This window comes from Hypanus sabinus, chromosome 7 (assembly GCF_030144855.1).
Source record: "Hypanus sabinus isolate sHypSab1 chromosome 7, sHypSab1.hap1, whole genome shotgun sequence".
Lineage (NCBI taxonomy): Eukaryota > Metazoa > Chordata > Chondrichthyes > Myliobatiformes > Dasyatidae > Hypanus > Hypanus sabinus.
In genome coordinates, this window is record NC_082712.1 from 178076181 (window position 1) to 178104025 (window position 27845).

General features: G+C 44.9%; 1 protein-coding gene across 3 annotated transcripts in view; it reads right to left on the bottom strand.

The window, feature by feature from the left end:
• The window catches only part of usp47 (ubiquitin specific peptidase 47), a 226756-nt gene that overhangs the window by 75686 nt on the left and 123225 nt on the right, over nucleotides 1-27845 (bottom strand). For all 3 annotated transcript variants that reach the window (XM_059976219.1, XM_059976218.1, XM_059976217.1), the window contains exons 14-18: nucleotides 26352-26407; nucleotides 23915-24027; nucleotides 22771-22875; nucleotides 21932-22139; nucleotides 15541-15656 (exon numbers count right to left, since the gene is read on the bottom strand). In XM_059976219.1, the coding sequence (XP_059832202.1) occupies nucleotides 15541-15656; nucleotides 21932-22139; nucleotides 22771-22875; nucleotides 23915-24027; nucleotides 26352-26407 (598 nt within the window). The remainder of the gene's footprint in view (nucleotides 1-15540; nucleotides 15657-21931; nucleotides 22140-22770; nucleotides 22876-23914; nucleotides 24028-26351; nucleotides 26408-27845) is intronic.

Sequence of the window (27845 nt, forward strand, 5' to 3'; positions counted from 1 at the left end):
TGAGAATAATGGAGCATGTGAAGACCCTGCCCCGATGAAAGCCACAGATATTACTAAGCAATGCAGTGGTTTAATTATTGAAATACATACATTTTAAGAGTTTTATATGCATAGAAAGGTAAAATATATACTATATCCTAAGACAAACGTTTCACTAACTGATGCTAAATAATACCGAATATACCTGTTCCGACTTAGAGAACTTCAAGGTTTTTTTGATTCCCAATCAGTGGTAACCTATGCACATCCCTCCCCCCCGTATACTTTAAATCATCTCTAGATTACTTATAATACTTAATACAATATAAATGCTATGTAAATAATTGTTATACTGTATGGTTTAGAAAATAATGACAAGAAAAAAATTCTGTACGTGTTCAAACAAGTGCTGGAGAGAGAACTTCCGGGTTTTCTCGATCCGCAGTTGGTTGAGTCCATGTACGTGGAACCCGCTGGATAAGGAGGGCCAACTGTATTCCAAAATCAAATGGCAAAATAGTATAACTGCGGGAAAAGGGCTTACAACAAAGCAAAAATCAGCGGGAAGATAGAGGATTGTAAAGCTTTTAAAAACCTACAGAAAGCAACTGAAAGAAGCATTCGGAGGGAAAAGACGGAATATGAAGGCAAGCTAGCAAACAATGTCAAGGTGGACTGAAATAGCTTTAAGTATATAAAAAATAAAAGAGAAATGAGAGTGGTTATAGGACAGCTAGAAAATGAGGCAGGAGAAATAATAGCAGGGGGCAAGGAAATGGCAGATGAACTAAATGAGTATTTTGCATCAGTCTTCACTGTGGAAGACACTAGCAGTGTGCCAGGTATTGAAGGGTGTGCGGGAAGAGAAGTGAGTGCAGTTACTATTACAAGGGAGAAGGTGCTCAAAAAGCTGAAAGACCCAAGGGTATAAAAGTCACCCAGACCAGATCAGCTGTACCCTAGGGTTCTGAAAGAGGTAGCGGTAGAGATTGTGGAGGTATTGGTAATGATCTTTCAAGAATCACTGGACTCTGGCACTGTTCTGAAGGATTGGAAAATTCCAAATGTCAAACAAGAGAAAATCTGCAGGTGCAGGAAATCCAAGCAACACACACAAAATGCTGGAGGAACTCAGCAGGCCAGGCAGCATCTGTGGAAAAAAGTACAGTTGACGTTTTGGGCCAAAGCCCTTTGGCAGGACTGGAGAAAAAAAGCTGAGGAGTTGATTTAAAAGGTGGATGGAGGGGAGAAAGAAACACCAGACGATAGGTGAAACTTGGAGGGTGAGAGATGAAGCAACGCACTAGGAAGTTGATTGGTGAAAGAGACAGAAGGCCATGGAAGAAGGGGGGGGGGGGGAAAGAGAAGAGGAGCACCAGAGGGAAGCAATAGGCAGGCAAGGAGATAACAAGAGAGAGGGGCAAGGGGATGGGAAATGGTGAAGGGTGGGGTAGGAAGCAACACTGGATGTTCTTTCATCAGGTTGCAGGCTACCCAAATGGAATATAAGGTGTTGTTCCTCCAACCTAAGTGTGGCCTTAGGTTCACGACAGTGGAGGCCATGGAATGGGAATGGGAAGTGGAATTAAAATGGGTGGCCACTGGGAGATCCCGCTTGTTCTAGCAGACGGAGCGTAGATGCTCGGCAAACCAATCTCACCAACATACAAGAGCACCAAACACAGAACCAACAGGTGAAGTGTCGCCTCACCTGGAAGGACTGTTTGGGGCTCTGAATGGTGGTGAGGAAGGTGGTGTAGGGGTAGGTGAAGCACTTGTTCCACTTGCAAGGATAAGTGCCAGGAGGGAGATCAGAGGGGAGAGATGAATGGACAAAAAAGTCAGGTGGGGAGTGATCCCTGCGGAAAGCAGAAACTGGTGGGGGGGGGGGGGGAGGGAAAGATATGTTTCGTGGTGGGAACCAGTTGGAGATGGAAGTTTCGGAGAATTATGTGCTGGACGCGGAGGCTGGTGGGGTGGTAGGTGAAGACGAGGAATCTCCAAATCCCAAATGTCACTCCACTCTTTAAGAAAGTAGAGAGGCAGCAGAAAGGAAATTTAGACCAGTTAGCCTGACCTCAGTGGTTGGGAAGATATAGGGAGTCAAATGTTAAGGATGAGCTTACAGAATACTTGGTGGCACAGGACAAGATAGGAGAAAGTCAGCATGGTTTCCTTAAGGGAAAATCTTGCCTGATGAACCTGTTGGAATTCTTTGAGATTACAGATAGAATAGATAAAGGGGATGCAGTGGATTTTGTCTATTTGGATTTTCAAAAGGCCTTTGACAAGGTGCCACACGAGGCTCCTTACCAAGATTACAGCCCATCGTATTATAGGATAGTTACTGGTATGGTTAGACCATTGTTGATCGATAGGAGGCAGCGAGTGGAAATAAAATAATCCTTTTCTGGGTTGGCTGCCAGTGACTAGTGATGTTCCGCAGAGGTTGGTGTTGGGATCACCTCTTTTTTATGCTGTATATCAATGATTTGGATGATGAAATAGATGGTTTTGTAGCCAAGTTTGCAGATGATACAAAGATTGGTGGAAGGGCAGGTAGTGTTGAGGAAACAGGAAGGCTGCACAAAGACTTGGACAGATTAGGAGAATGGGCAAGAAAGTGGCAAATGAAATACAGTGTTGGAAAATATATGGTCATGCACTTTGGCAGAAGAAAGAAATGTGCAGATGATTTTCTAAACGGGGAGAAAATCCAAAAATCTGAAATGCAAAGAGACTTGGAAGTCATTGTGCAGAACACCCTAAAGGTTAACTTGCAGGTTGAGTCAATGGAGAGGGAAGCAACTGCAATGTTGGCATTCATTTCAAGAGGTCTAGAATACAAGAACAGAGATACGATGCTAAGGCTTTATACAGCACTGATGAGGTCTCACCTTCAGAATTGTGAACAGTTTTGGGCTCCTTATTTAAAAAAGTTGTGCTGGCAGGGTTCAGAGGGGGTTCACAAGGATGATTCCGGGAATGAAAGAGTTGTCATATAAGGAACACTTGATGGCTGTGGACCTGTACTCGCTGGAATTCAGAAGGGTGAGGGGGATCTCATTGAAATCTTTTGAATGTTGAAAGGCCTAGACAGTGGAAAGGATGTTCCTCATGGAGAGGGGGTCTAGGACAAAAGAAGGAGATGGGCACCTCATCCCACCTGCTACTTGTAAAAGCGCCATTATCTTTTCTCAATTTCTCCATCTTCACCGCATCTGCTTTCAGGATGAGGCCTTTCAACCTAGAACAATGAGATGTCTTCCTTTTCCAAAGAAAGGAGTTTCTCTTCCTCCACTACTGACGCTGCTCTCAACCGCATCTCTTCCATTTCACACACATCGTCTCTTACCCCATCTTCCCACCACCCTACCAGGGATAGGGTTCCTCTTATCCTCACCTACCATCCTACCAGCCTCCGTGCCTGCCACCTCCAACGGGATCCCACCACCAAACACATCTTTCCCTCCCCCCCCCACTTTCTGTAGGGATCACTCACTTGTCCATTCATCCCTCTCCACTGATCTCCCTCCTGGCACTTGTCCTTGCAAGTGGAACAAGTGCTACACCTGCCCCTAAATCTCCTCCCCCACTACCATTCAGGGCCCTAAACAGTCCCTCCAGATGAGGTGACACTTCACCCATGAGTCTGTTGAGGTTATTTACTGGTTTCGGAGCTCACAGTGTGGCCTCCTGTGTATCGGTGAGACCCGACACAGATTGGGAGACTGCTTCACCGAGCATCTATGCTCCAACCGCCAGAACAAACGGGATATCCCAGTTGCTACCCATTTTGATTCCATTTTCCATTCTCATTCTGACATTTTCATCCATAGCCTCCTCCACTGTCGTGATGAGGCCACACGCAGGTTGGAGGAACAACGCCTTATACTCTGCCTGGGCAGCCTCCAACCTATGGCACGAACAGTAATTTCTCAAACTTGCAGAAATGCCCCCCACCACCCCACCCTTACCATTTCCCATCCTCTTCTTCTTCTCTCACCTGCCTGCCCATCACCTCCCTCTGGTGCTCCTCCCTGCTTTTTCCTTTTTCCATTGCCTTCTGTTTCTTTCACTGATGAACTTCCCAATTCTTTACTTTACCCCTCCAGGCTTCACTTATCACCTGGTGTTTCTCTCTCCCCTCCCCACCTTTTAATTCTACTCCCCAGCCTTTTCTCTTCAGTTGTTCTCCAGGGTTTCAGGCCGAAACATCAACTGTACTTTTTACCAAAGATGTTGCCTGGCCTGCTGAGTTTCTCCAGCATTTTGTGCCTGTTACTTGGATTTCCTTCATCGACAGATTCCCTCGATTGTAATGCAGTTGGTTGACTTCACACCTATCAGAAAGCCTAGAGCTCCCCTGTGTGGACACAGCACGTAGTACAAGATTACTATAATACAAGGTATTGAGTAAGGAGTTTGGATGTTATGTTGAAATTGTGTCAGAGGTTGTTGAGGTCTAATTTGGAGTATTATATGCAGTTTTAGTTGCTTATTCACAGGAAAGATGTAAATAAGATTCAAAGAGTCCAGAGGAAATGTTGCTGGGACTTGAGCTAAGTTAGAAGGATATTGTGGTGACCCACTTTCTGTGCAGGCAAAGCGGCTCACAAATAGCCAGCACGCGGGGGGAGACTTTGGTAATGCACCTCTGATGTCATTTCCGCCCGGAGAGGGCGGGCACTAGGGGTTAAATGCCAATGGCGCGAAGTTTGAATAAACTAGTCTTGAAACGACTTACCGACTGCGTGTCGTTATTTCAGCGCTGTGTGTAGCACATCGCTACATTGGTGACCCCGACGGACCAAACGGGATTTGGACCAAAGATGACCGAGTCTTCATCTGTTTACGCAGTTTCGCTAAAACTGCTGACTTTCTGGACGCTGCGACCACACGTGTGGTTTAGCCAAGCAGAAGCCCAGTTCCAGATTCGGCAGATGTCCACTGATTCCACACATTACTACCACGTTGTGAGCGCCCTTGACCAGGAGATGGCCACCCAGGTTGCAGATTTCATACAGTCGCCCCCGGAAGAAGGCAAATATGAAGCATTCACCTGGATGGTTTGGGAGACAGACTGCCGTCAGCATTGATGAACAAGATGCTGGCCTTGGCTGACGGACACAAGCCCTGCCTCATGTTCGAGCAAGCGTTCTTAGAGCAACTGCCCAAGGACATACATTTGCTGCTGGCCGACGCAGATTTCAGCGACCCCCCAGAAGGTGACGGCCCAAGCAGACGTGCTGTCGAAAGCCAACAGGGCCACGTGCCCAACAGCGGACCAGATCAGGCCCGGCAGGGGGGCGCACACAACACAGAGGCAGGAGTGAGGAGGCCAGTGAGCAGTGGTGTTTCTACCACCAGCGGTGGGGCACAAAAGCCCACTGTTGTCGCCCGCCCTGCAAGGGCCAGGGCCAGCTGCCACTAATGACTATGGCAGCTGGCCACCAGGACAGCCTCTTGGATGTCTGGGACAAACAGTCAGGACGCCGCTTCTTGGTCGACAATCAGTGTCTTGCCCCCGACGGGGTACAACACCTGCAACAGGAAGCCAGGACCCACCCTGAGGGCTGCAAACGGCAGCACGATACGGACCTACGGCACCTGTACAGTGCAGCTGCAGTTCGGCGCCAGCCGGTTCACATGGGACTTCACACTGGCCGCTGTGGCCCAACCACTCCTGGGGGCGGGCTTCTTGCGAGCTCACAGCCAGCTGGTCAACTTGCAAGGGAAAAGACTGGTACATGCCGAGACTTTCCAAATGTTCTCCCTGGGTGAAGCCAAGTTGCCGGTCCCACAACTGGACTCCATCATGCAGTCAGACAACGAATTCACCAGAATCCTGGTGGACTTTCCATCGATTCTGGCACCACAGTTCATGGCAGCCATGCCCAGACACGGGGTTCAGCACCACATCCCGACCAAGGGACCACCCCTCCACGCCTGCGCACGAAGGATCCCCCCCCGGAAAAGCTCTACTTGGCGAAGGAGGAGTTCAAGAGGATGGAGGAATTGGGGATCATACAGAGGTCCGACAGCCCATGGGCCTCCCCCATGCACATGGTGCCCAAAGCAACAGGGGGCTGGAGACCATGCGGCGACTACCGCAGACTGAATGAGGCTACAACTCCAGACCGCTACCCCGTGCCGCACATACAGGACTTTGCAGCAAACCTGCACGGGGCAAGGATATTTTCCAAAGTAGACCTCGTCCGGGGATACCATTAAATCCCAGTGCACCCTGAAGACATCCCCAAAACAGCACTTATCACCCCGTTCGGCCTGTTCGAGTCCCTCCGAATGCCATTCGGCCTAAAGAATGCCGCATAGACGTTCCAGCAGCTAATGGATGCGGTGGGACGCGACCTGGACTTTGCGTACATCTATTTGGACGACATCCTTATAGCCAGCAGTAGTCGTCAGGAGCATCTGTCCCACCTCCGGCAGCTCTACTCCCGCCTGAGTGATTTCGGCCTCACCATCAACCCGGCCAAATGCCAGTTTGGTCTCAATACCATCGACTTCCTGTGCCACAGGATTACCAAAGACGGGGCAACACCTCTTCCCGCCAAGGTAGACGCAATCCGCCACTTTGCCCGGCCCAACCCGGTCAAAGGCCTACAGGAGTTCGTTAGTATGGTGAACTTCTACCACCATTTCCTCCCCTCAGCAGCTCGTATCATGCGCCCTTTGTACACCCTGATGTCGGGTAAAGGCAAGGACATTACGTGGGACGAGGAGGCCACGGCCGCTTTCGTTAAAGCCAAGGAAGCCTTGGCAGATGCAGCGATGCTGGTGCACCCCAGAACGGACGTTCTGACCGCCCTCACGGTGGACGCATCCGACACAGCAGTCGGCGGGGTGCTGGAGCAGCTCATCGAGGGGCGCTGGCAACCCCTGGCATTCTTCAGCAAGCACTTACGACCACCCAAACTCAAGTACAGTGCTTTCGACCGGGAGCTGTTGGTACTGTATCTGGCAATCCGGCATTTCAGGTACTTCTTAGATGGCAGGCCGTTCACCGCGTTCATGGACCAGAAACCGTTGACCTTCATGTTCACGAAGGTGTCCAATCCCTGGTCAGCTCGCCAGCAGCGACAGCTGTCCTACATCTCCAAGTACACGACGGACATCCAGCATGTCTCGGGAAAGGACAACGTCGTGGCGGATGCACTCTCCAGACCAGCTGTCCAGGCCCTGTCCCTGGAGGTGGACTATGCAGCACTGGCGGAGGCGGAGCAGGCAGACGATGAGATGCCCAGCTACAGGACCGCAGTCTCGGGTTTGCAGCTGCAGGACTTCCTCGTAGGCCTAGGTGAGAGGACCCTCCTGTGCGACATGGCTACCGGCCAACATCGCCCCATCATCCTGGCAGCCTGGAGGCGGCGAGTTTTCGACTCCATACACGGTTTGATGCACCCATCTATCAGGACAACCGCCCGGCTGGTCTCCAGCAAGTTCGCGTGGCACGGACTTCGCAAGCAGGTCAGTGAATGGATCAGAACGTGCGTGCAGTGCCAAACAGCCAAGGTGCAGCAGCACACTAAAGCCCCGCCACAGCAGTTCAAACCCACCCACCGGAGGTTCGACCACATTCAAGTGGATATCATTGGCCTCCTACCAGTGTCCCGAGGAGCACGGTACCTCCTAACTATGGTGAACCGGTTCACGAGGTGGCCAGAGGCGGTCCCACTCACTGACACATCTGCCGATTCCTGCGCCCGAGCACTGATTACAACCTGGGTAGCACGCTTCGGTGTACCGGCCGACATTACCTCCGACAGAGGCGCCCAGTTCACCTCCAGCCTGTGGTCGGCTGTGGCCAGCCTGTTGGGAACGCAGCTACACCACACTACTGCCTACCACCCACAGTCAAACGGACTAGTGGAACGCTTCCACCGTCACTTGAAGTCGGCTCTCATGGCCCGCCTGAGAGAACCTAACTGGGTGGACGAGCTTCCCTGGGTCCTGCTTGGAATTCGCACAGCGCCCAAAGAGGATCTGCATGCCTCATTGGCCAAGTTGGTGTACAGCGCACCCCTGGCCGTCCCAGGAGAGTTCATACCAGCCCCAAGGGGGCAAGAAGAAGAACCCGCAGCAGTCCTGGACACTACGCAAAAGGCTCGGCAACCTGGCCCCCGTACCGACTTCACAGCATGGACGGACCCCGACCCATGTACCCAAAGACCTGCAGGACTGTAAGTTTGTGTTTGTACGAAGGGGCGGATACCGGGCACCGCTACAGCGGCTGTACGAGGGGCCGTTCAAGGTGATCAACAACAACGGGTCCACATACGTTCTGGACATTGGGGGGAGAGAGGTGGTTTTCACGGTGGACCGACTCAAACCAGCCCATGTGGACTTGGTGCAACCGGTCGAGGTTCAGGCACCGTGGTGCAAAGGCAGACCTCCCAAACAGAGGCTGATCCAGACTGTGGACATTGGGGGGTGTATTGCCAGTTCTTGGGGGGGGGGGGGGGGTTATGTGGCGACCCACTTTCTGCGCAGGCGAACCGGCTCACAAATAGCCAGCGCGCGGGGGGAGACTTTGGTAATGCACCTCTGACGCCATTTCCACCTGGAGAGGGCGGGCGCTAGGGATTAAATGCCAGCACCGCGAAGTTTGAATAAACTAGTCTCGAAATGACTTACCGACTGCATGTCATTATTTCAGCGCTGTGTGTAGCACATCGCTACAATATGTCTTTATTCCCTAGAACGTAAAGGAAGGAATGGAGATTTGATGCTCATCTGTCTTTGGAACATGGGAGGAAATCAGAGCACCAGAAGAAACCCATGCAGTCACAGGGAGAATGTGCAAACCCCCTACAGACAGCAGCAGAATTGATAACCCTTGTCGTTGGCGCTGTAAAGCATATGCTAACTGCTACGCTACCATGCCACCTTTAAATGGGTCAAAACACCCTACCCAACTCAGTTTTTAATATATCCAATGGTAAAGCCTCTTCAGATTTATTGATTCACCTAGATTATTGTGAAACCTCACCCCCTCCATCCTCAGCAACAAGCCCCCTCAGAATAGGTTTCAATAAAACCACCTTTCATTCTTCTGTAGAATTTAGACCAAATTTACACAACTTTTCCGCACCTAGTATCCCGTTCCATCCTGGAATTCAGCTAGTGCAACATCTCCGAAGTTAGAAAATGACAAATTGCACTCAATATGAATGGCATCTATAAGACAGAATCTCTAAAAGTAGAAAATAACAAACAACAGTGAGGGAACCTGCTCTGCTGTTCATTGGAGCAAACATATGTACATAGATAGAGCTTTTTAATTTAATGGTCCTAGTTCCGCACTTCAAACTGTTGCAGATGCACAGCAGAAAACATCCTGACTGCCTGCATCATGCTCAGGAACAGAAAAGCATACAGGAAGTGGTGGATACAGCCCAGTCCATCACACGTACAGCCCTCCTCACCACTGAGCATTACCGTTGGGAAGGTGGCACTGGAGCCTTAGGTCTCAAATCACAAGATTCAGGAACAGCTTTTTACCACTCAACCATCAGGCACTTGAACCAGAGTGGATAAGTTTACTCACAATTCTGAATGGATTCCACAACCTAAGAACTGACTTTCAATGATTCTTTTCAATTCATGCTCTCAGTATTATTTCCTGGTGTATTTGGAAAGTTTGGCTTCTTTTGCCCATTGATTGTCAGCCTTTCATTGATTCTACTGTGTTTCCCTGTTCCACTGTGAATGCTCACAACAAAATGAAATTCAAGGTGACGCACTAAATACCTACTTTGATAATCTTTGAACCACCCAGTGTTTAAGCAGAAGTGTCCATAACCAGGAAACGGCCTGCACCTCAATCATGCCCACAATATAAACAAACACAGTCTACCTACTCTTCCCTCCTACCAAAATACATCCTGAAGACTTTTCACTGCACCAGTGTGGCAATCAACCAGAACTGTACACAGTACTCCATCTCTGGCCTCAAATCTGTATCACCACTGCAATCAACTTGAAGAAACTTCATAAAGTTTACGTGGTGCTGAATACCAGTGGGAAGTACAGAGAATAAAAGCATGCCTGTGTTTAAAACGAAGCATACCTGTGTTTACAGATGGAGCAAAAATTACAGATTTGTGTCTTAATTTGTTTTATCAAGACCAATGAAGGGACTCAACCTGAGATCTATATTATAAAAGCAAGGATGAAATGCTGAGGCTTATAAGACATTGGTGAGCACTTGGAATACCGTGAGCAGTTGTGGGCTCTCATCTAAGAAAGGATGTGCTGTTGTTGGAGAGGGTTCAAAGGAGGTTCACGAGAATGATTCTGGGAATGAAAGAGATATCATATGAGCAGTGATCAAAGGCTCTGGTCTGTAATCACTGGAATTTAGAAGACTGGGGGGGGGGGGGGGGAAAGAACCTCATTGAAACCTATTGAATATTGAAAGGCCTGAACAGAGTGGATGTGGTGAGGATGTTTCCTATACTGGGAATGTCTCGGACCAGAGAGCACAGCCTCAGAATACAGGGACATCCATTTAGAACAGAGATGAGGAGGAATTTCTTTATCCAAAGTTGTAAATCTGTGGAATTCACTGCCACATATGGCTGTGGAAGCCAAGTCATTGAGTATTATTTAAAGTAAAGTTGATAGGTTTTTGATTAGTCAGGGTGGCAAAGGTTACGGGAAAAAGGCAGCAGAACGGGGTGAAAGAGATAATAAAATCAGACATGATGAAATGGCACAACAGATTCAATGGGCTGATTGGCCTAATTTTGTTCCTACATTTTATGGTCTAATGCTTACGATTCCTTTCCTTCAGCTGCTGAGTGTTGCCGCTGATTTCCAGCATCTGCAGTCTCACATATCTCCACCATTTATGATCACAGATCACACAAGGGACAAGAGATTGCTTTCTCAACAGCTTTTGCATTGTAGAAATCAATCGAATGAATCAACACTGCTCTGAACCCATGTCTATTGCTCTTTCAGTTCAGATAATCCAAGCTGCTGACATCTCAAACAGGGTTGTTCTGAAGTACAATCAATTTTAAATATCAGTCTAATCTCTTTACAAGAAAAATTGATGTACAATTTGTCATCCTAATTGATTGCTTTACCTGTATGTTTACTTTCTATGTCTTATCAACCAGTTCCCAAGACAATTCTGTACGCAAGAGTCTCTCATTGTTTACAATTCTATTCTTCGCAAAAAACAATAAACATTAATTTTCCCACAAAATTCTCTTCTCATCAGTCGAGTTCTTACTGGTTCAATGCAAGAACTATCCAGTGCAAAAGGGGAGGATGCAGAAACTCTGGAGAGATATACTGTAATGATCAATAAACCAATTGTTTGGAATCAACCGACCTTCCCTGGTGTTTCAGAGCTGGGGGTGTTTGCGCCCATGCCACCTGTCCCACAGCCCTCTTGTGGCGATCTACCCTCACCATTCTCAACATCTTTTGCTCTCGTCAGATTTACAAACTCATTCTGTGTTCCATGTTGACAAATACAGTGCTGTGCAAAAGTTTCAGGCATCCCAGATATATATATGTACGGTGCATGTAGTAGTGGTGGATAACTGTTTGTCGGGTTGGAGGCTGGTGACTAGTGGTGTGCCTCAGGGATCTGTACTGGGTCCAATGTTGTTTGTCGTATACATCGATGATCTGGCTGATGGGGTGGTAAATTGGATTAGTAAGTATGCAGATGATACTAAGGTAGGTGGCATTGTGGATAATGAAGTAGGTTTTCAAAGCTTGCAGAGAGATTTAGGCCAGTTAGAAGAGTGGGCTGAAAGATGGCAGATGGAGTTTAATGGTGATAAGTGTGAGGTGCTACATTTTGGTAGGAGTAATCTAAATAAGACATACATGGTAAATGGTAGGGCATTGAGGAATCCAGTAGAACAGAGTGATCTAGGAATAATGGTGCATAGTATCCTGAAGGTGGAATCTCATGTGAATAGGGTGGTGAAGAAAGCTTTTGGTATGCTGGCCTTTATAAATCAGAGCATTGAGTATAGGAGTTGGGATTTAATGTTAAAATTGTACAAGGCATTGGTAAGGCCAAATTTGGAGTATTGTGTACAGTTCTGGTCACCGAATTATAGGAAAGATGTCAACAAAATAGAGAGAGTGCAGAGGAGATTTACTAGAATGTTACCTGGCTTTCAGCACCTAAGTTACAGAGAAAGGTTGAACAAGTTAGGTCTTTATTCTTTGGAGCATAGAAGGTTGAGGGGGGACTTGATAGAAGTATTTAAAATTATGAGGGGGATAGATCAAGTTGACATGGGTAGTCTTTTTCCATTGAGAGTAGGGGAGATTCAAACAAGAGGACATGAGTTGAGAATTAGGGGGCAAAAGTTTAGGGGTAACATGAGGGAGAACTTCTGTACTCAGAGAGTGGTAGCTGCGTAGAACGAGTTTCCAGTAGAATGGTACAGGCGGGTTTGATTTTGTCATTTAAAGTAAAATTGTATAGGTATATGGACAGGAAAGGAAGTTTATGGGCTGAGTGCAGGTCGGTGGGACTAGGTGAGAGTAAGTGTTTGGCACAGACTAGAAGGGCCGAGATGGCCTGTTTCCATGCTCTAATTGTTATATGGTTATATGTGTATATATGTGTACATATACACTGTACACCCTCTCCCTGTTGCCTTGCACAATCCTTCCTTTGAGCATCACTATCTGGCATGAAGGGGCCACAGCACAGAATCAGAAAAAACTGCAACAAGTTTTAAACTCAGCCAGCTCCATCATTGGTGCTGCTTCCTGCACCCATCTTCAGCTCATCAATTTAATCAACTTTGCCTCCAAATTCCACCCTGCCCTCAAATTTACTTGGTTCATTTCCAACACCTCTCTCAATATCTGTCTTTCTCTGGAGAGTCTATCTATTGATATCTTTTATAAACCTGCTGACTCCACAGCTATCTGTACTGTACCTCTTCCCACCCTGTCACTTGTAAAACTGCCATCCTTTTCTCCAAGTTTCTCCGGCTCCACTACATCTGCTCTCAGGATGAGGCTCTTCATTCCAGAACCACTGAAATGTCCTTCTTCAAAGAAAGGGGTTTTCCTTCCTCCACCATCGATGCTATCCTTCCATGCACCTCTTCCATTTTGCGTACATCTGCCCTCATTCCATCCTCCTGCTGCCACACCAGGGATAGGGTTCCTCTTGTCCCCACTGGCCTCTGCCTTCAGCACATTATTCTTCATAACTTCTACCATCACCAACACTGAACACATCTTCCCCTTCGCCCACTGTCTGCAGGGACTGGACCCTTCACGACTCCCTTCTCCACTCACTCCTCCCCATTCATCTTCCTCCTGGCACTTACCCTAGCAAGTGGAATAAGTGCCACAACTATCCCTACACTTTCACACTCACGACCATTCAGGGCCGCAAACCATCCATCCAGGTGAAGTGACACTTCACCTGCAAGTCTGTTGGGGTCATCTACTGTATCAGTGCTCCCAGTGTGGCCTCCTGTATATCGGTGAGACCCTATGTAGATTGGGAGACCACTTCGGCAAGCACCTGCACTCCATCCTCCACAAAAAGTAAGATCTCCCGGTGGCCACCCATTTCCATACTGATGTGTCAGTACAGGGCCTCCTCTACTGCCAGGATAAGGCTACACTCAGCTTGGATGAGCAACACCTTATATTCTGTCTGAGTAGCCTCCAACTTGATGGCATGTACATTGATTTCTCAAACTTCCCTCCCACACTCTCCTTCACCATTCCCCATTCCTGTTTGCCCCCCACCTTATCTCCTTCCCTGCCCATAAACTCGCTTTGTTGCTCCTCCTCTGTCCCTTTCTTCAATAGTCTTCTGTCCTCTTCTATCATATTCCCCCCTTCTCTAGTCCTTCACCTCTTTCACCAACTTTCCAAATCTTTACTTCACCACCCCCCCCCCTTGGTATCACCTGTCACTTTGAACTTCTTCCTTCCCTCCCCCCACCACCTTCTTTGCCTTCTCTCCTTTCTTTCCAGTCCTGGCCTGAAATATCAACTGTTTACTCTTTTCTATAGATGCTCCTAGCCTGCTGAGTTCCTCCAGCATTTTGTGCATGTCCCTCCTCAGATGCTACCTGGCCTGCTGAGCTCCTGCAGCAGTTTGTCTGTTACTCCAGATATAGGAGAGGGTTCAAAAGAGGTTCACAAAAATTATTCCAGGAATGAAAGGGTTACCATATGAGGACTAATTGATGGCTCTGAGCTTGTACTCACTGGAACTCAGAAGAATGAATGGGGGTCTTATTGAAACTTATCTCATTAGGCCTCAACATAGTGGATGCAGAGAGAATGTTGCCTGTGGTAGGGGAGTCTAGGACCAAAGGGCACACTCTTACCCAAAGGACCTGTTTCTGTACTTTAGCCAGACAGTTGTAAATCTGTGGAATTCATTGCCACAGGAGGCTGTGGAGGCCAAGTTACTGGGTGTACTTCACAGATTCTTGATTAGTCAGGACATGAAGGGTTATGGAGAAAAGATAGGAGATTGGAGCTGTGAGTGAAAATGGATCTGTCATGATGAAATGGTGGAGCAGACTTGATGAACCAAATAGCCTAATTCAGCTCCTATATCTTACGGTCTTTTGGACTTGAGTTCCTTGAGTTATAGGGAAAGGCTGATTAAGTAGGACTTTATTCCCTGGAGTGTAGGAGAATGAGAGGAGACTTGATAGAGGTGTACAAAATTATGGGTATAATGCAAGCAGGCTTTTTCCGCTGAGCAAGGGTGAGACTAATAACTAGAGGTCATAAGGGTGAAAGGTGAAATGCTTAAGGGGAACTTCTTAATTCAGAGGGTGCTGAGAGTGTAAAATGAGCTGCCAGTGGAAATGGTGGATGCAGGTTCAATCACAACATTTAAGAGACATTAGGAGAGGGACATGGATTGCAGGGGTATGGAGGGCTGTGGTCAATGGCACTAGGCAGTTTGCCACTGGACTAGATGACCCGAAGGGCCTGTTTCTGGACTGCAGTGTTCTATGACTCTATGACCCTCACCACTCAGGACATGGCCTCTTCTAATTATGAACACTGGAGAGGAGGTATGGGAACCTGAAGACCCATATTTGGTATTTTAGGAACAGCTGCTTCCCCTCTGCCATCAGATTTCTGAATGAGCCATGAATACAACCTCACTATTCCTCTTTTGCACTCTTCAGATTGACCACATTTTCATCAAAACATTACATTGAAAGGCATCGTTTACATGAATAACCAACACACCTGAGGACATGCTTGGGGCTGCAAGTGTCGCCACTTATTCTAGCACCAACATAGCATACCGACAATGTTCAGCAGAATTAATTTGTTATTGTTTATGTCTTACACTATACTGCTGCCACAAAACAACACATTTCATGACATCTGTCAGTGATAATAAACCCAATTCTGAACCTGGTATCTGAGCTAGTGTTGCTCATAGCCAAACACTCAACCTACTGAGAGAACGACACACTGTACAGTCCACAGATGCAACACAACTCCAAGCACACAGACAAACTCATGAATCTAACAACCCACAGCTCCTACCTGGGAAATGATCTGTTTGAACTCGGCCACTGTTTGGTTAAGATAGGCCCGAACACTGATGGGCGGAGCCAGCGTTTCTGTCTTCAGGTCAACCACGTGCACCTTCACCATCACTTCTGAACAAAAAGTAATGGATGAACATGAGATGAGCAGGAATGGCAGTGGCAGGCTTGCTCCGCTGCAGACCTTTGCAAGCACCATTTTATGGCCTCTACTGACACTGTTTCAGCTACAAACAAACCTCTGAAATGGAATACAGTGGATTCAGGTTAATTAGGCCACCAGTTAATCAGGGCAACTGCCTATTTGAGACAACTCTTAAAGAATAAAAACTAATTGAGAAAATAGCCAGGACTCCCTTCATTTATTTGGGACACTGTGCAGCTTAATTGGGCAGGGGACTGTTGCTGAACAGTTTCTAACTAGCGTCAATTGTGTGTACTTGTGTGGCTGTTAGACACTACACTGTGCTTAGAGTGAATAGTTTTAAAATAGTGTCAGTTGTGTGTGTGCTTGTGTATAAAAAGCAGTGATTTCTGTCACCGATAATTGGCGAGAAATAAGCAGTAAGACAATTCGGAACTGTTTTGCTCACTGTGGTTTCAAACACTTGGGCTTGGAGACGCCAAAAATGCCAGGAGTGAAAATGAAACAATTTCACTACTTCAGCAAGTTAGGAACTACAAAGAATTTGAAGATATCAACAATAATTTTGAATGTTACAATGAAAAATGAAGATTTGAAGGAAGCAATCCAAAGCATTGTATGAAGGCAGGCCTTTATCTGCACAAGGTGTCTGCGCTGATTTTGTTCATTTGCAATCAATAGAACAGAGCACTGTATTCTGAATGAATTCCTCTGTCAATAACTATTGGAAACTAATACAATTTTATAGTACTATAATAGTATTGGCAATTGTTCTAAATTTGTTCTGCATTTCATTTAAATAGACAATTTGTTACTCAGTAATAGAGCAGTTTGATTTTTTTTTATATATGCACCTTTTTAACTATTTCCATGAAACTTTGACAAATTGAGGCAGCTGCTTAATTGGCCTAAAATGTACTGGTCCTGATGTGTCCCAATTTACTGGAATCCACTGTATTTTATGATGACTATTTCCAAACTTAAAACATGTATATTTAGTGCCTCTAAAACACATAACACTTAGTCAGTACACACAAAGAATTGCCTGAGTAGTTTTTTCTTTGTGTACTGAATTTTTTTTTATATTAAATTGTCAATTAAGCAATGAGTAAATTCGGTAACCACACAGAGACATTCAACGGATATGCACACATGCTTTATTCAGAACTTAGAAGAATAGCAGGCAGGGAGAAAATATCATTGAAACCTATCGAATATTGAAAGGACTATCTGGAGTGCATATGGAGAGAATGTTTCCTATAGTAGGTGAATCTCGGATCAGGGAGCACGGCTCAAGATAGAGGGGCATTCCTTTAGAGCAGAAATGAGGAAGAATTTCTTTAGCCAGAGGGTGGTGAATCTGTGGAATTCATTGTCATTGCGATATTCAGGATAGACTGATACCACCGTTGCTCAGGCATCACCAACACAACCTCCACCCAGCCTTAAAGACACAACAGTACAAGATACACCAGCAACTCAAATTCATCAGACTGTATACAGTGATTCCAACCCACATTTGCTCCCCTTACTTGCAGAAATAAGGCAAGTCCACTTCAAAAAATTTACTCAAACACAAGTGTAAGATCTAGAGCTCAGAGTTGGTGTGTGAAAATAATCTTTACTGCAACAACACCCTGGTTTCCTTGTGCAGTGTCTGGTACTAATAATCAGCGTGATTCTTGTGTCTGCAGTAACAGAAGAGTGGACAAACTTAGCAGGAAAACAGCGGACGATGCTGATGCATTAAATTAGCTTTATTTGTCACATGTACATCAAAACATAGTGAAATGCGGCACTTGCATCAATGACCAGAGTCTGACGATGTGCTGAGGGCAGTCCAGAAGTGTCACCATGCTTCTAGCACCAATAAAGCATGTCCACAAATTACTATCGCTATTTCAGAATGTGTGAGGAAACCCACACGGTCACAAGGAGAATGTACAAACTCCTTACAAGCAGCAGAGGGAATTGAACTCTGATCATTGGCACTCTAAAGCGTAATGCAAAGTGAATGTTATCTCATCACTATATCTGAAAGAAACTGTACTCTTGAGCTGCTTATTCTCAATTGTAAAGTGCAAGAATATAAAGAATGAGCAATGTTATCACTATGTTTCCTTCAATAACTGATAATAAAAGCCAAAGCAACTAAGTTATTTTTAGAGAAACACACAAAATGTTGGAGGAACTCAGCAGGCCAGGCAGCAGTTATGAAGGGGAATAAATGGTAGGTGTTTCAGGCCAAGACCCTTCATCAGGACTGGAAAGGAGGGGAGCAGGATCTCAGCCTTAATCGCCAGCTATTTATTCCCCTCCATAGATGCTGCCTGACCTGCTGAGTTCCTCCAGCATTTTGTGTGTATTGCTCTGCAATTCCAGCATCTGCAAAATCTCATGCATTTTTTTAAAAAAGTTGTTGCTAAAGTCAGTACTGATCCAGTGTTTTTCCTCTCACCTGAAACATCAACAATTCCTTTCCATCCACAGTTGCTGTTCGAGCCACTGAGCTCTTCAGCAGATTGATTGTTGCTCCAGATTCCAGCTGTCTCACATCTCCAATAATTTTCTAAATATTAGCTTTGGCATGTGTTCCGAGGTTGTTTACTCTACCAAACAGAATCTTCAGCAACACATTGGATGCTGGAGGAACACAGTGCGTCAGGCACCATTTGTAGAGGGAAACAGACAGTTGATGTTTTGAGTGGAGACACTTCAATGGGACTGGGGAGAAGGTGGGTGGAGGAGCTAATGTAGAATCTCTTCATTGGCTCAGACTCAGTGGATTTGTCCCGGAATTAGTGGGAATAGAAGAATGGCTCTACTGTGGAGTGAATAAGTATGCTGTAGTCGACCATTGATATTGCGTCCTAACTGTCGTACCAAGCCAGGACAGTATGATATGGAGAGCAAGCTGTTACTCATGCAGCAGGCTCCCCCTCTCCATGCAGCTGATGAATACAAAGGAACAACAGAGACCAATACAGTTTGGCACCAGCGGTATCACAGGAGTTGCCAGTCAGCATTGAACTCAATGTAGGACTGCCTCAGAGCCTCCAGCTCCAGATTTTCCCTTGGGGTTTACTCCCAAAGCCTTCCCCATGAGAGGGTATAGCCGCAAGTCAGCGGAGGTTTGAGATCAGCTTCTTCTTTCTCCTGGATGAGCTGCCAACCACGGCTGATAAGACCATCTGCCCGAAGTGCCAGTAGTCTGCCTTTGCTCCTTTCTCCTGTCAGTAGAAACTGTTCTGCTGAGCTCAGGAGCTCAGCCACAGGTGAAGGCCAGGAGCTAAACTTGGTTTTCAGAAGATATTCAAGACACACGTCATTCGGAGCATGTAACAGATAGTGGGAGCATATCCCCACTACATCCCCCACCTCCAGCTACAACAATCCTAAGGAAATGCAGCCAGGTCACATCTTACAAAAGGAGTATTTACAAATGTGCTTCTTGTTCAATCTGAGACAAGGAGGAAACAAAGTGGTCCCCTCTCAGATGCAGGGCAAGTTCCTCCCCTAACCAGCAAAACTTTAACAAAATCCTTCACAGAGTTGATGTTGATACACTAAAGTTTTGTTATATCAGGGTTCTTTCTGGGATGGAATTACATTGAAACCAGGTGACCTGGAAACATGCCATGCCATCCTGAGCCGTGTTTCCAAAGCAAGGTCACCATCTGATTTTCTCATGGTGTACAGAAAAAGATTCCAATCTCTGCACGTTGGCCTGATGTGGGTTCAATCATTTGCAGAATGAAATCTTGGCTCACGTCAATGCCCACGTGAAGACTGATTGCACAAGTACACTGGACAGCTGATAAACAAACCCTGTAATAAATCACACATGGACTCCAGCTTTGGCTAATTTGAGGATTTGCATCGTCTTTCAGAGCGCCAAATACTGTCCTGGTGACAAGTGGATGTGGAAGATTTATAGCAGGGGTTCCTAATGTTTTTTTATGCCATGGACCAACACCATTCAGCAAGGGGATCGTGAACCCCAGGTTGGGAACCCCTGGTTTAGAGTGTATGCAGAGATTGGCCAGGATGCTGCCTGGTTCAGAAGGCAAGTTTTATGAAGAAAGACTAAGCAAGATAGGGCTTTTCTCTTTGAAGCAACTGAGGATGAGAGGCAACTTAAAAGAGGTGTACAAAATGATTAGAGGCTTTGATCAAATGGATAACCAGAGACTTTTTCCCAGGATGGAAATGGCTAATACGAGGGGACACAATTATAAGATAATTGAAGTATCATATCAGAAACAAGAGAAAATCCACAGATGCTGGAAATCCAGGCATCACACAGAAAACGCTGAAGAAACTCAGCAGGCCGGGCAGCATCTATGGAAAAGACGTTTTGGTCCAAGGCCCTTCAGCAGGACTGGAGAAAAAGCTGAGGAGTAGATTTAAAAGGTGGGGGGAGGGGAGAGAAACACAAGGTGATGGATGAAACCTGAAGGGAGAGGAATTAAGTAACAAGAGCTGGGAATTTGATTGAAGGAGATACAGTGCTGGAGAAGGGGAGTCTGATAGAAAAGGACAGAAGGCCATGGAAGAATGAAAAGGGGGAAGGAGCACCAGAATGGTGGGCAAGGAGATAAGAGAGGGGAAAGGGAATGGGATGCTGAAGGGGTGGGGGGGGGGGGGGGGGGTTGTATCATTCTGGAAGTTTGTCTGGTATTGTACTATTTGAACAGGGGCTACCTGACTAGTTACCCTTACCTTCAAATATGAATGGAATGTGTCTAATCTATGGGTATAAAAAGAGCTGAACATGCAAGCTCACCATCATTAATCTTTAACTTCCTTCTTCCCTTCCCTGTTACTGTTTGCTTTCAATTCTGTGCTTTATTAGTACTTCATAAAACGTTTGTGAAGAGAAAAGTTTTGTGCTTCTTTCTTTCTTGAATAATGAATTGTAGGGTAATATATGGTGTATTTTGACAATAAATTGTCTTTGAAGTGGAGAAAGTTATTACAGGGATTGTTGAGTTTATGGACAAAGTACAAAGCCAAGAAATGTCCAGCAAACATTGAAAGCAAATCAGTAGATAAAACTCAGCTATAACTGCAGCTTCTTCAGGTTCAATGGTTTTGGAGAAGATTTATCGAAATGGCCCTATGGATAAGAGACTTCAGCAGTTGGAGAAACTGGGATGTCCTCCTTTTAGGTGTTCAAAATGAACTTTACAGCAGGGAAAATAAGAAACCACTCCCACTGGCAGGAGTAAGTCTGTAACCACTGAACACAGATTGAACAGAGCAAGGCAAAATACCGCAGATACTGGAAAGACAAAGCAAAAACAGAGTCCCACAAATGCTCAGCAAGTCAGGCAGCGTATGTGGTAACAGAAACAGGGTCAATATTCCAGGTTAAAGACATGATCAGAATGGATTGACAAGAATTAGAGACAGCTCAAGAGAAGTATTATTTGAGCAGGTTAACTGTCACCAAAGGCACTGGAAAATTTCTACAGATGTACCTTGGAGAGCAGTCTGACTGCTTGGATCACCGTCTGGTATGCACAGTGTCGCAAGAGGCTGCAGAGGGTTGTAGACTCCATTAGGTCTATCAAGGGGGCAAAGCCACCCTACCATCGAGGGTAACTTCCAAATATTACCCTGTCATTCCTTTTTATTGGCAATATGTTGATAATGTGTAGAAATTCTACTCTACACTGCACAGTGTACTGTACTAATGCTGCAAAACAACAAATCACCCATCATAAACCAGAGATTCTGCAGATGCTGGAAATCCAGAGCAACAAACACACATGCTGGAGGAACTCAGCAGGGCAGGCAGCATCTAATGAAATGAATAAATTGTTGATGCTTCAGGCCAAGACTCTTCATCAGGACTGGAAAGGAATGAGGAAAAATGACGGAATAAAAAGGTGGGAGCTGCAAAACAACATATTTGCCAGCCTACAAGTTCATGATGATAAACCTGATTCTGGACTAAGGTGCGATGATTATTGTTCCACAAAATGAAAGGTTTTTGAAAACCGGCTTCTAAAATTGAAGTAGCAGAATTTCACCAGGAGGTTTCAGGCGTAAAATAGGCTGCTCATTCAAGGTAAGATTGAAGGGATGCTTAACTGCTGCAGCTGCTAACCTTTTGAATCAGTTTATCAGGAGAGCATTCCAAAATGAAAATGGAATTTTAATACAAGTTATTTCTATGCAGCCATTTGGAAATTAAAACAATGGTATTGCTTTCTCAGCACCAATACAAGAAACTCACCTCCTGACTTGTACGGTTGGAAAATCTGATCAGGTTGCTTTGTTTCGAGCAGCAAGTCAAACATGTAAGAGGACTTGACTCCGCCCAGGAGTAGACCCATAGGAGTATCTTCCTCACCCTCGTATGAACGCTCTAAGTAATCATGGAACTCATCGTACTTGACCAGCCGGCAGCAATCCAGCGGAAGTACATCTTTCAGGCCCATGAGCTTAAAAAAAAAGGCAGAGAGATAAGCGTTATCATTTGCTGGTAATGCACTCTTAACTGTGGCATAAACTCCAGGGCACGTACTTGTTGGAGTTTAGAAGCATCTTTGGGAGGGCGGGGCTAGGGGTGTGTGGAGTATTAAAACCTACTGAATATTAACAAACAGAGAGAGTGAATGTTTTCTATAGTGGGGAAGTCTAGGACCAGAAGGCAGTGCCTCAGAGTAGAGGTTCATCCAATTAGAATAGAGATGAAGAGGAAATTCTTTTGCCAGAGGGTAGTGAATCTGTTGATGGCCGAGGAGGCTAAGTTACTGGGTATATTTAAAGTAGAATTTGACAGGTTCTTGATTAGTTAGGGCATCAAAGGTTACAGGGAGAAGGCAGGAGAATGGAGTTCAGAGGGATAATAAGTCGGCCATGACAGAATGGCCGAGAAGACATAATGGACCAAATGGCTTAATTCTGCTCCTGTGTCTTATGCATTCTCCATAAACATGCTAGCTGTGTTTCAGGTACAAGAAATTCAAGAAAATTTCCGTAAATGGAAACAGATTTTGGTTATTCTGCTTTGAAAGGAAGACAGCCACTCTCTGATAGAAGTTAAATGCAGCTCTTTCCGCGTGTTCATACCTTGCATGCAATCTCCACAGCCTCCCGCAATGATTTGTCCTTGTGGACCTCCAGTTTGTTCTCCATCATTATCTGCCGCACAGGGTGCATGCAGAATAATTTAATCTGTGACAGAAGAATTACACAAGCCATTAAGAGGACTGAAAAACATTGTTCTTTATTTTTTTTTTAAGAAATACTGCTCGGCAACAGGTTTGTCACCCAACAAGTGAATGTGTTTTTATCCGGACGATGCTGAACTAAGATCCTCAAAATCTTAGGATGCCACAGTTGCATAATGGTTAACTAAGCGCTATCACAGCCTGAGGTTCAATTCCCACTGCTGTCTATAATGAGTTTATACATCTTCCCATTAATATACACAATAGACTTATGGATAATTTGTCACATGGATTTAACTGGGCAGTGACAAATTGTTGGGTTGAAAGAGTGCTGCTGTCTGTAAGAAGTTTGTATATTTTCCCCATGACCAATTTAAATTTCCTCTCTCAGTTCAAAGATGTTCAGGTTATAACTAGTAAGTTGTGGGTAAGTTACGTTGACACCAGAAGTGTGGTGATACTTTCAGTCTGCTCCCATCACATGCTTGTTGATGCAAACATCGCATTTTAGTGCATGTTTTAATGTACAAATGACAAATAATACTAATCTTTCAGAAATAAGATGCATCTGGAATAGGATTTTTTTTTGCCATGGGTGGTGCTACCACTACCAATGTCAAAACTCTTCCACCCTAGAAACCTTGCCAAATTCTCATCTGTACACCAGTTCTCCTCTCTCATATATGTTTCTCCCTCATACATGCTCCTGACTTTCACCACGTTAAACTCATTGCTGTGTTTAACTTGGGTCTCAGAACTTGAAATACACCAAAAGAACCAAGGAACTGTTACAAGGGTTTTGTTCTTCCTTTTTATATTTAATTGAACAATTAGCAAAAAGCTGTTGTCTTTATAATAGAGTCAGAGCACTGCAGCGCAGAAACAGGCCCTTTGGCCCATCTAGTCCACACCAAACTATTATTCTTCCTGTCCCATCAACCCACATGGCAACCATAGCCCTTCGTATCTCCCATCCACGTACTTTATCTAAAACAAAAATTATCTCGAAAACAAAGATGTTAAAGTGTGACTATGTATAATACCTTGCAAGTGTTGCGTTCAATTTCCTTCTGCCTTTTTTCTTGTTCTTCTGATTCTTTCTCCTTCTGGACCAGGTGTTCAATGTGCTTTGGAAAGTCATGCACCTCCAAGAACTCTACCAAAGAAGGAAAGTTATGCTCTGTACTCACACAGAAAAAATAGCTGAACATTCAAGATGTTCTGTGAGCTTGCATTATGGACCATCTTGCAACAGTAATGAAAGTTTTTGAAGTGTTACTCACTAAAATTACGGGAGTGTGGAAAAGCAGGAAGTGAGTGGATGGACCCTCGGATGGATAAAGCAAACACTAATGGCTGATAAAGGGACCACACTGAACCTTGGCAGTGTTTTTGGGCACTAGTCTATCGTGATCTCCTCTGGCATGGTGACAAATTTGTTTGGTAATCTGTGGGTGCCTTTGATAAAGTCCATATATGCATTTTAGCAGCTTAAATGATTGGAACAGTCACTGTATTGGTCTAAACAGCCATTTTACAAAGACCATGCCCAGAAAGTGCCGAGAACAACAAAGTTAAGAGGAGAATTTCCTGGAAAGATTTACTTTGGAGAGAAATATCAGAGATGATTTATCTGTTCGAAATCCTTAAGGAAAAAAAACTCACAAAATACTAGAAATTGACAAACTCCAGTCACATCTACAGTGTAGAGAAAGGACATTTCAATATTGTTCTTTATGGTCTTAACCTTGAAATTTATGGAATTGGTCTGTAATCAGAATTAAGCTTATTGTCACTGACATACGTCTTGAAATTTGTTGTTTTGCAGCAGCTTTAAGGAATAGCCAGAGTTTAACAGAAGAGCATCTGAGGTTCGGACAAATGCATCACATTAAAGGTATATCTCTATGACCAATAGCTTTATGGCTAGGCATGACTTTATGTGGCCACAGATGCATAAGCATTGCAGAGGAAACAATCACTTCGCAAAACATTAAAGTGCCAATACACTTCTTGTAAAACACTTTCTAAAGCCCAGAGAGTTGTAAAACAGGAAGTACAGTACCCAATATGCAAACAACAAGCTCACAAAGCAACATCAGTGACGAGATAATATTTTCCTGTTGGTGCATGACAATGTTGATCCAAGAAATCTCCTGCTTCACCCAAGGTGGGCCAGAAAAAAATGGCAGATGGAATTTAATGCAGACAAGTATGAGGTGTTGCATTTTGGAAGGAGAAATCAAGGTAGGACATACACAGTAAATGGTAGGGCACTGAGGAATGCGGAGGAACAAAGGGGCCTGAGAGTTCAGATACATAATTCTCTGAAAGTGGCATCACAGGTAGACAGGGTTGTAAAGAAGGCTTTCGGCATCCTGGCATTCATAAATCAAAGTATTAAGTATAGGAGTTGGGATGTTATGGTGAGGTTGTATAATACATTGGTGAGGCCAGATTTGGAGTATTGTGTGCAGTTCTGGTCACCTAACTATAGGAAGGATATCAGTAAGATTGAAAGAATGCAGAGAAGATTTACTAGGATGTTGCCGGGTCTTCAGGAGTTGAGTTACAGGAAAAGATTGAACAGGTTAGGACTTTATTCCTTGGAGCGTAGAAGAATGAAGGGGGATTTGATAGAGGTTTACAAAATTATGAGGGGTATGGACAGGGTAAATGTGAGTAGGCTCTTTCCACTTAGATTAGGAGAGATAAATACGAGAGGGCATGGCTTTCGGGTGAAAGTGCCAAGGTTTGGGGGAACATTATGGGGAACTTCTTCACTCAGCGGTAGGAGTGTGGAACGAGCTGCCATCTGACGTGGTAAATGCGGGCTCACTCTTAAGTTTTAAGAATAAATTGGAGAGATACATGAATGGGAGAGGTCTGCAGGGTTATGGACTGGGTGCAGGTCAATGGGACTAGCAGAATAAAGTTTCAGCACAGACTAGAAGGGCTGAATGGCCTGTCTTCTGTGCTGTAGTGTTCTACGGTTCTGTGGTTCTAAGATAGTTGCCTGGGTTCATCATTTTTCTGAACGGTGTATGAACACTACCTGACTTTTTGATTTTGTATATAACTTTTAGTTGCCTATAGTAATTTGTATAAGCATTGAACTGTACTGCTACCATAAAGGAAATTTCTCTACAATATGACAGTGATAATAAACCTGAATCTTCTTAAGATTTAATATCAGAAAGGCTGAATTACATTCAACACAACTGAAAGATACCCTCTCACTGCACATTTCAATCAAATATCTGTCCATTTTAGCCATGGTTCATATTCTCCATTCTCAGTGGTTGAGAAATGACTGAATGAAGAAGGCAAAGAATCATGGGCAACACAAAAGTGGGCGAAGGTTAAACTTGTGCAGTAAAAGGGAAAATATTAAAGAATATCCCTGCAGCAAACAGCAAGAGGAGTAATGCTGTGTTGTGTTGAAACTTTTGGTAACTGTGGTAAAGTAAATTCACTCACTTGCATTCCTTGTGGACTCCTTTTGTCTGTAAATTAACATGTACGCATTGGTCGAGCTGGTGAGAGAGGAAGTTCAGCTGTTAACAACACTATTCTCAGCTCAGAACTTGCTATATTAGGTAGCAGATAACTTTGAAACTGATCCCTTATGAAATATTCATACACATAGCAAATGCACATTTGCTTAGGCTCTTACTGAATTCCTTACAACTGCCACAGCACACGTTGTACAGTGCAGTAACACTTGTTTTCTCCACAAATGAATGACACTAACACAACTATATTACTGCAGCTGCTCATACACTCACAGTGTGGCAAGATTTTAGTGAATCAAACTGAACAGGGGTTTTTATTTTACTTAGAGAAAGAGTGGGGAACAAGCCCTACCAGCCCAACAAGCTGCACAGCTCAACCCAGTGATTAATCCCAGCATAGTCACAGGACAATTTACAATGACCAATTAACCTACTAACTAGTACTTCTTTGGAATGTGGGAGGAAACTGGAGCACAGATGAAATCCATATGCATATGGGAAGGACATACAAACTTGCTTACAGAGGAGGCCAGAATTGAACTCCGAAGTCTGACACTCAAGCTGTAATAGCACCATGCTACCAAGATGCCCACTCCCCAATACTAGTGAAATCAGAGAATCTACCTCAAATACTTAGCAAGTGATAGAAATCACTAAAGTAGAGTTAGGTATTCTGGCCTTAAAAAAATTAAGGAACTTCATGCATTAAATGTTATATCTCAATGTACAGATATAAGAAATAAGTTGGATGATCTTGTTGCACTATTACAGGTTGTCAGGCATGAAACCGTGGCCATCACTGAATCGTGGCTAAAGGATGGTTGTAGTTGGGAGCTGAATGTCCAAGGTTACACTTTGTATCAGAGGGATGGGAAGGTCAGCAGAGTGGATGGCGTGGCTTTGCTGGTAAAGAATGGCATCAAATCAGTAGAAAGATGTGATATAGAATCGGAAGATGTTGAATTCTTGTGGGTTGAGTGAAGAAACTGCAAGGGTAAAAGGACTCTGATTGCAGCTATATACAGGCCTCCCAACAGTAGCTGGGATGTGGACCATAGATCACAACAGGAAATAGGCATGTCAAAAGGGCAATGCTATGATAGTCATGGGAGATTTCAACACACAGGTCGATTGGGAAAATCAGGTTGGAAATGGATCTGAAGACAGCAAATTAGTTGAATGCCTATGAGATGGCTTTTCAGAGCAGTTTTTCATTGAAATTGCTAAGAGATCAACTATACGGGATTGGGTGTTATGTAGTGAACCGGAGGTGATTTGGGAGCTCAAGGTAAAAGAAATCTTAGGAGGCAGTGATCACAATATGACTGAGTTCAACTTGAAATGTGATAGGGAGAAAATAAAGTCTAACGAAGCAGTACTTCAGTGGAGTACAGGAAATTACTGCAGTATGAGAGAAGAGTTGGCCAAAGTAAATTGGAAGGAACTGCTGGCAGAGATG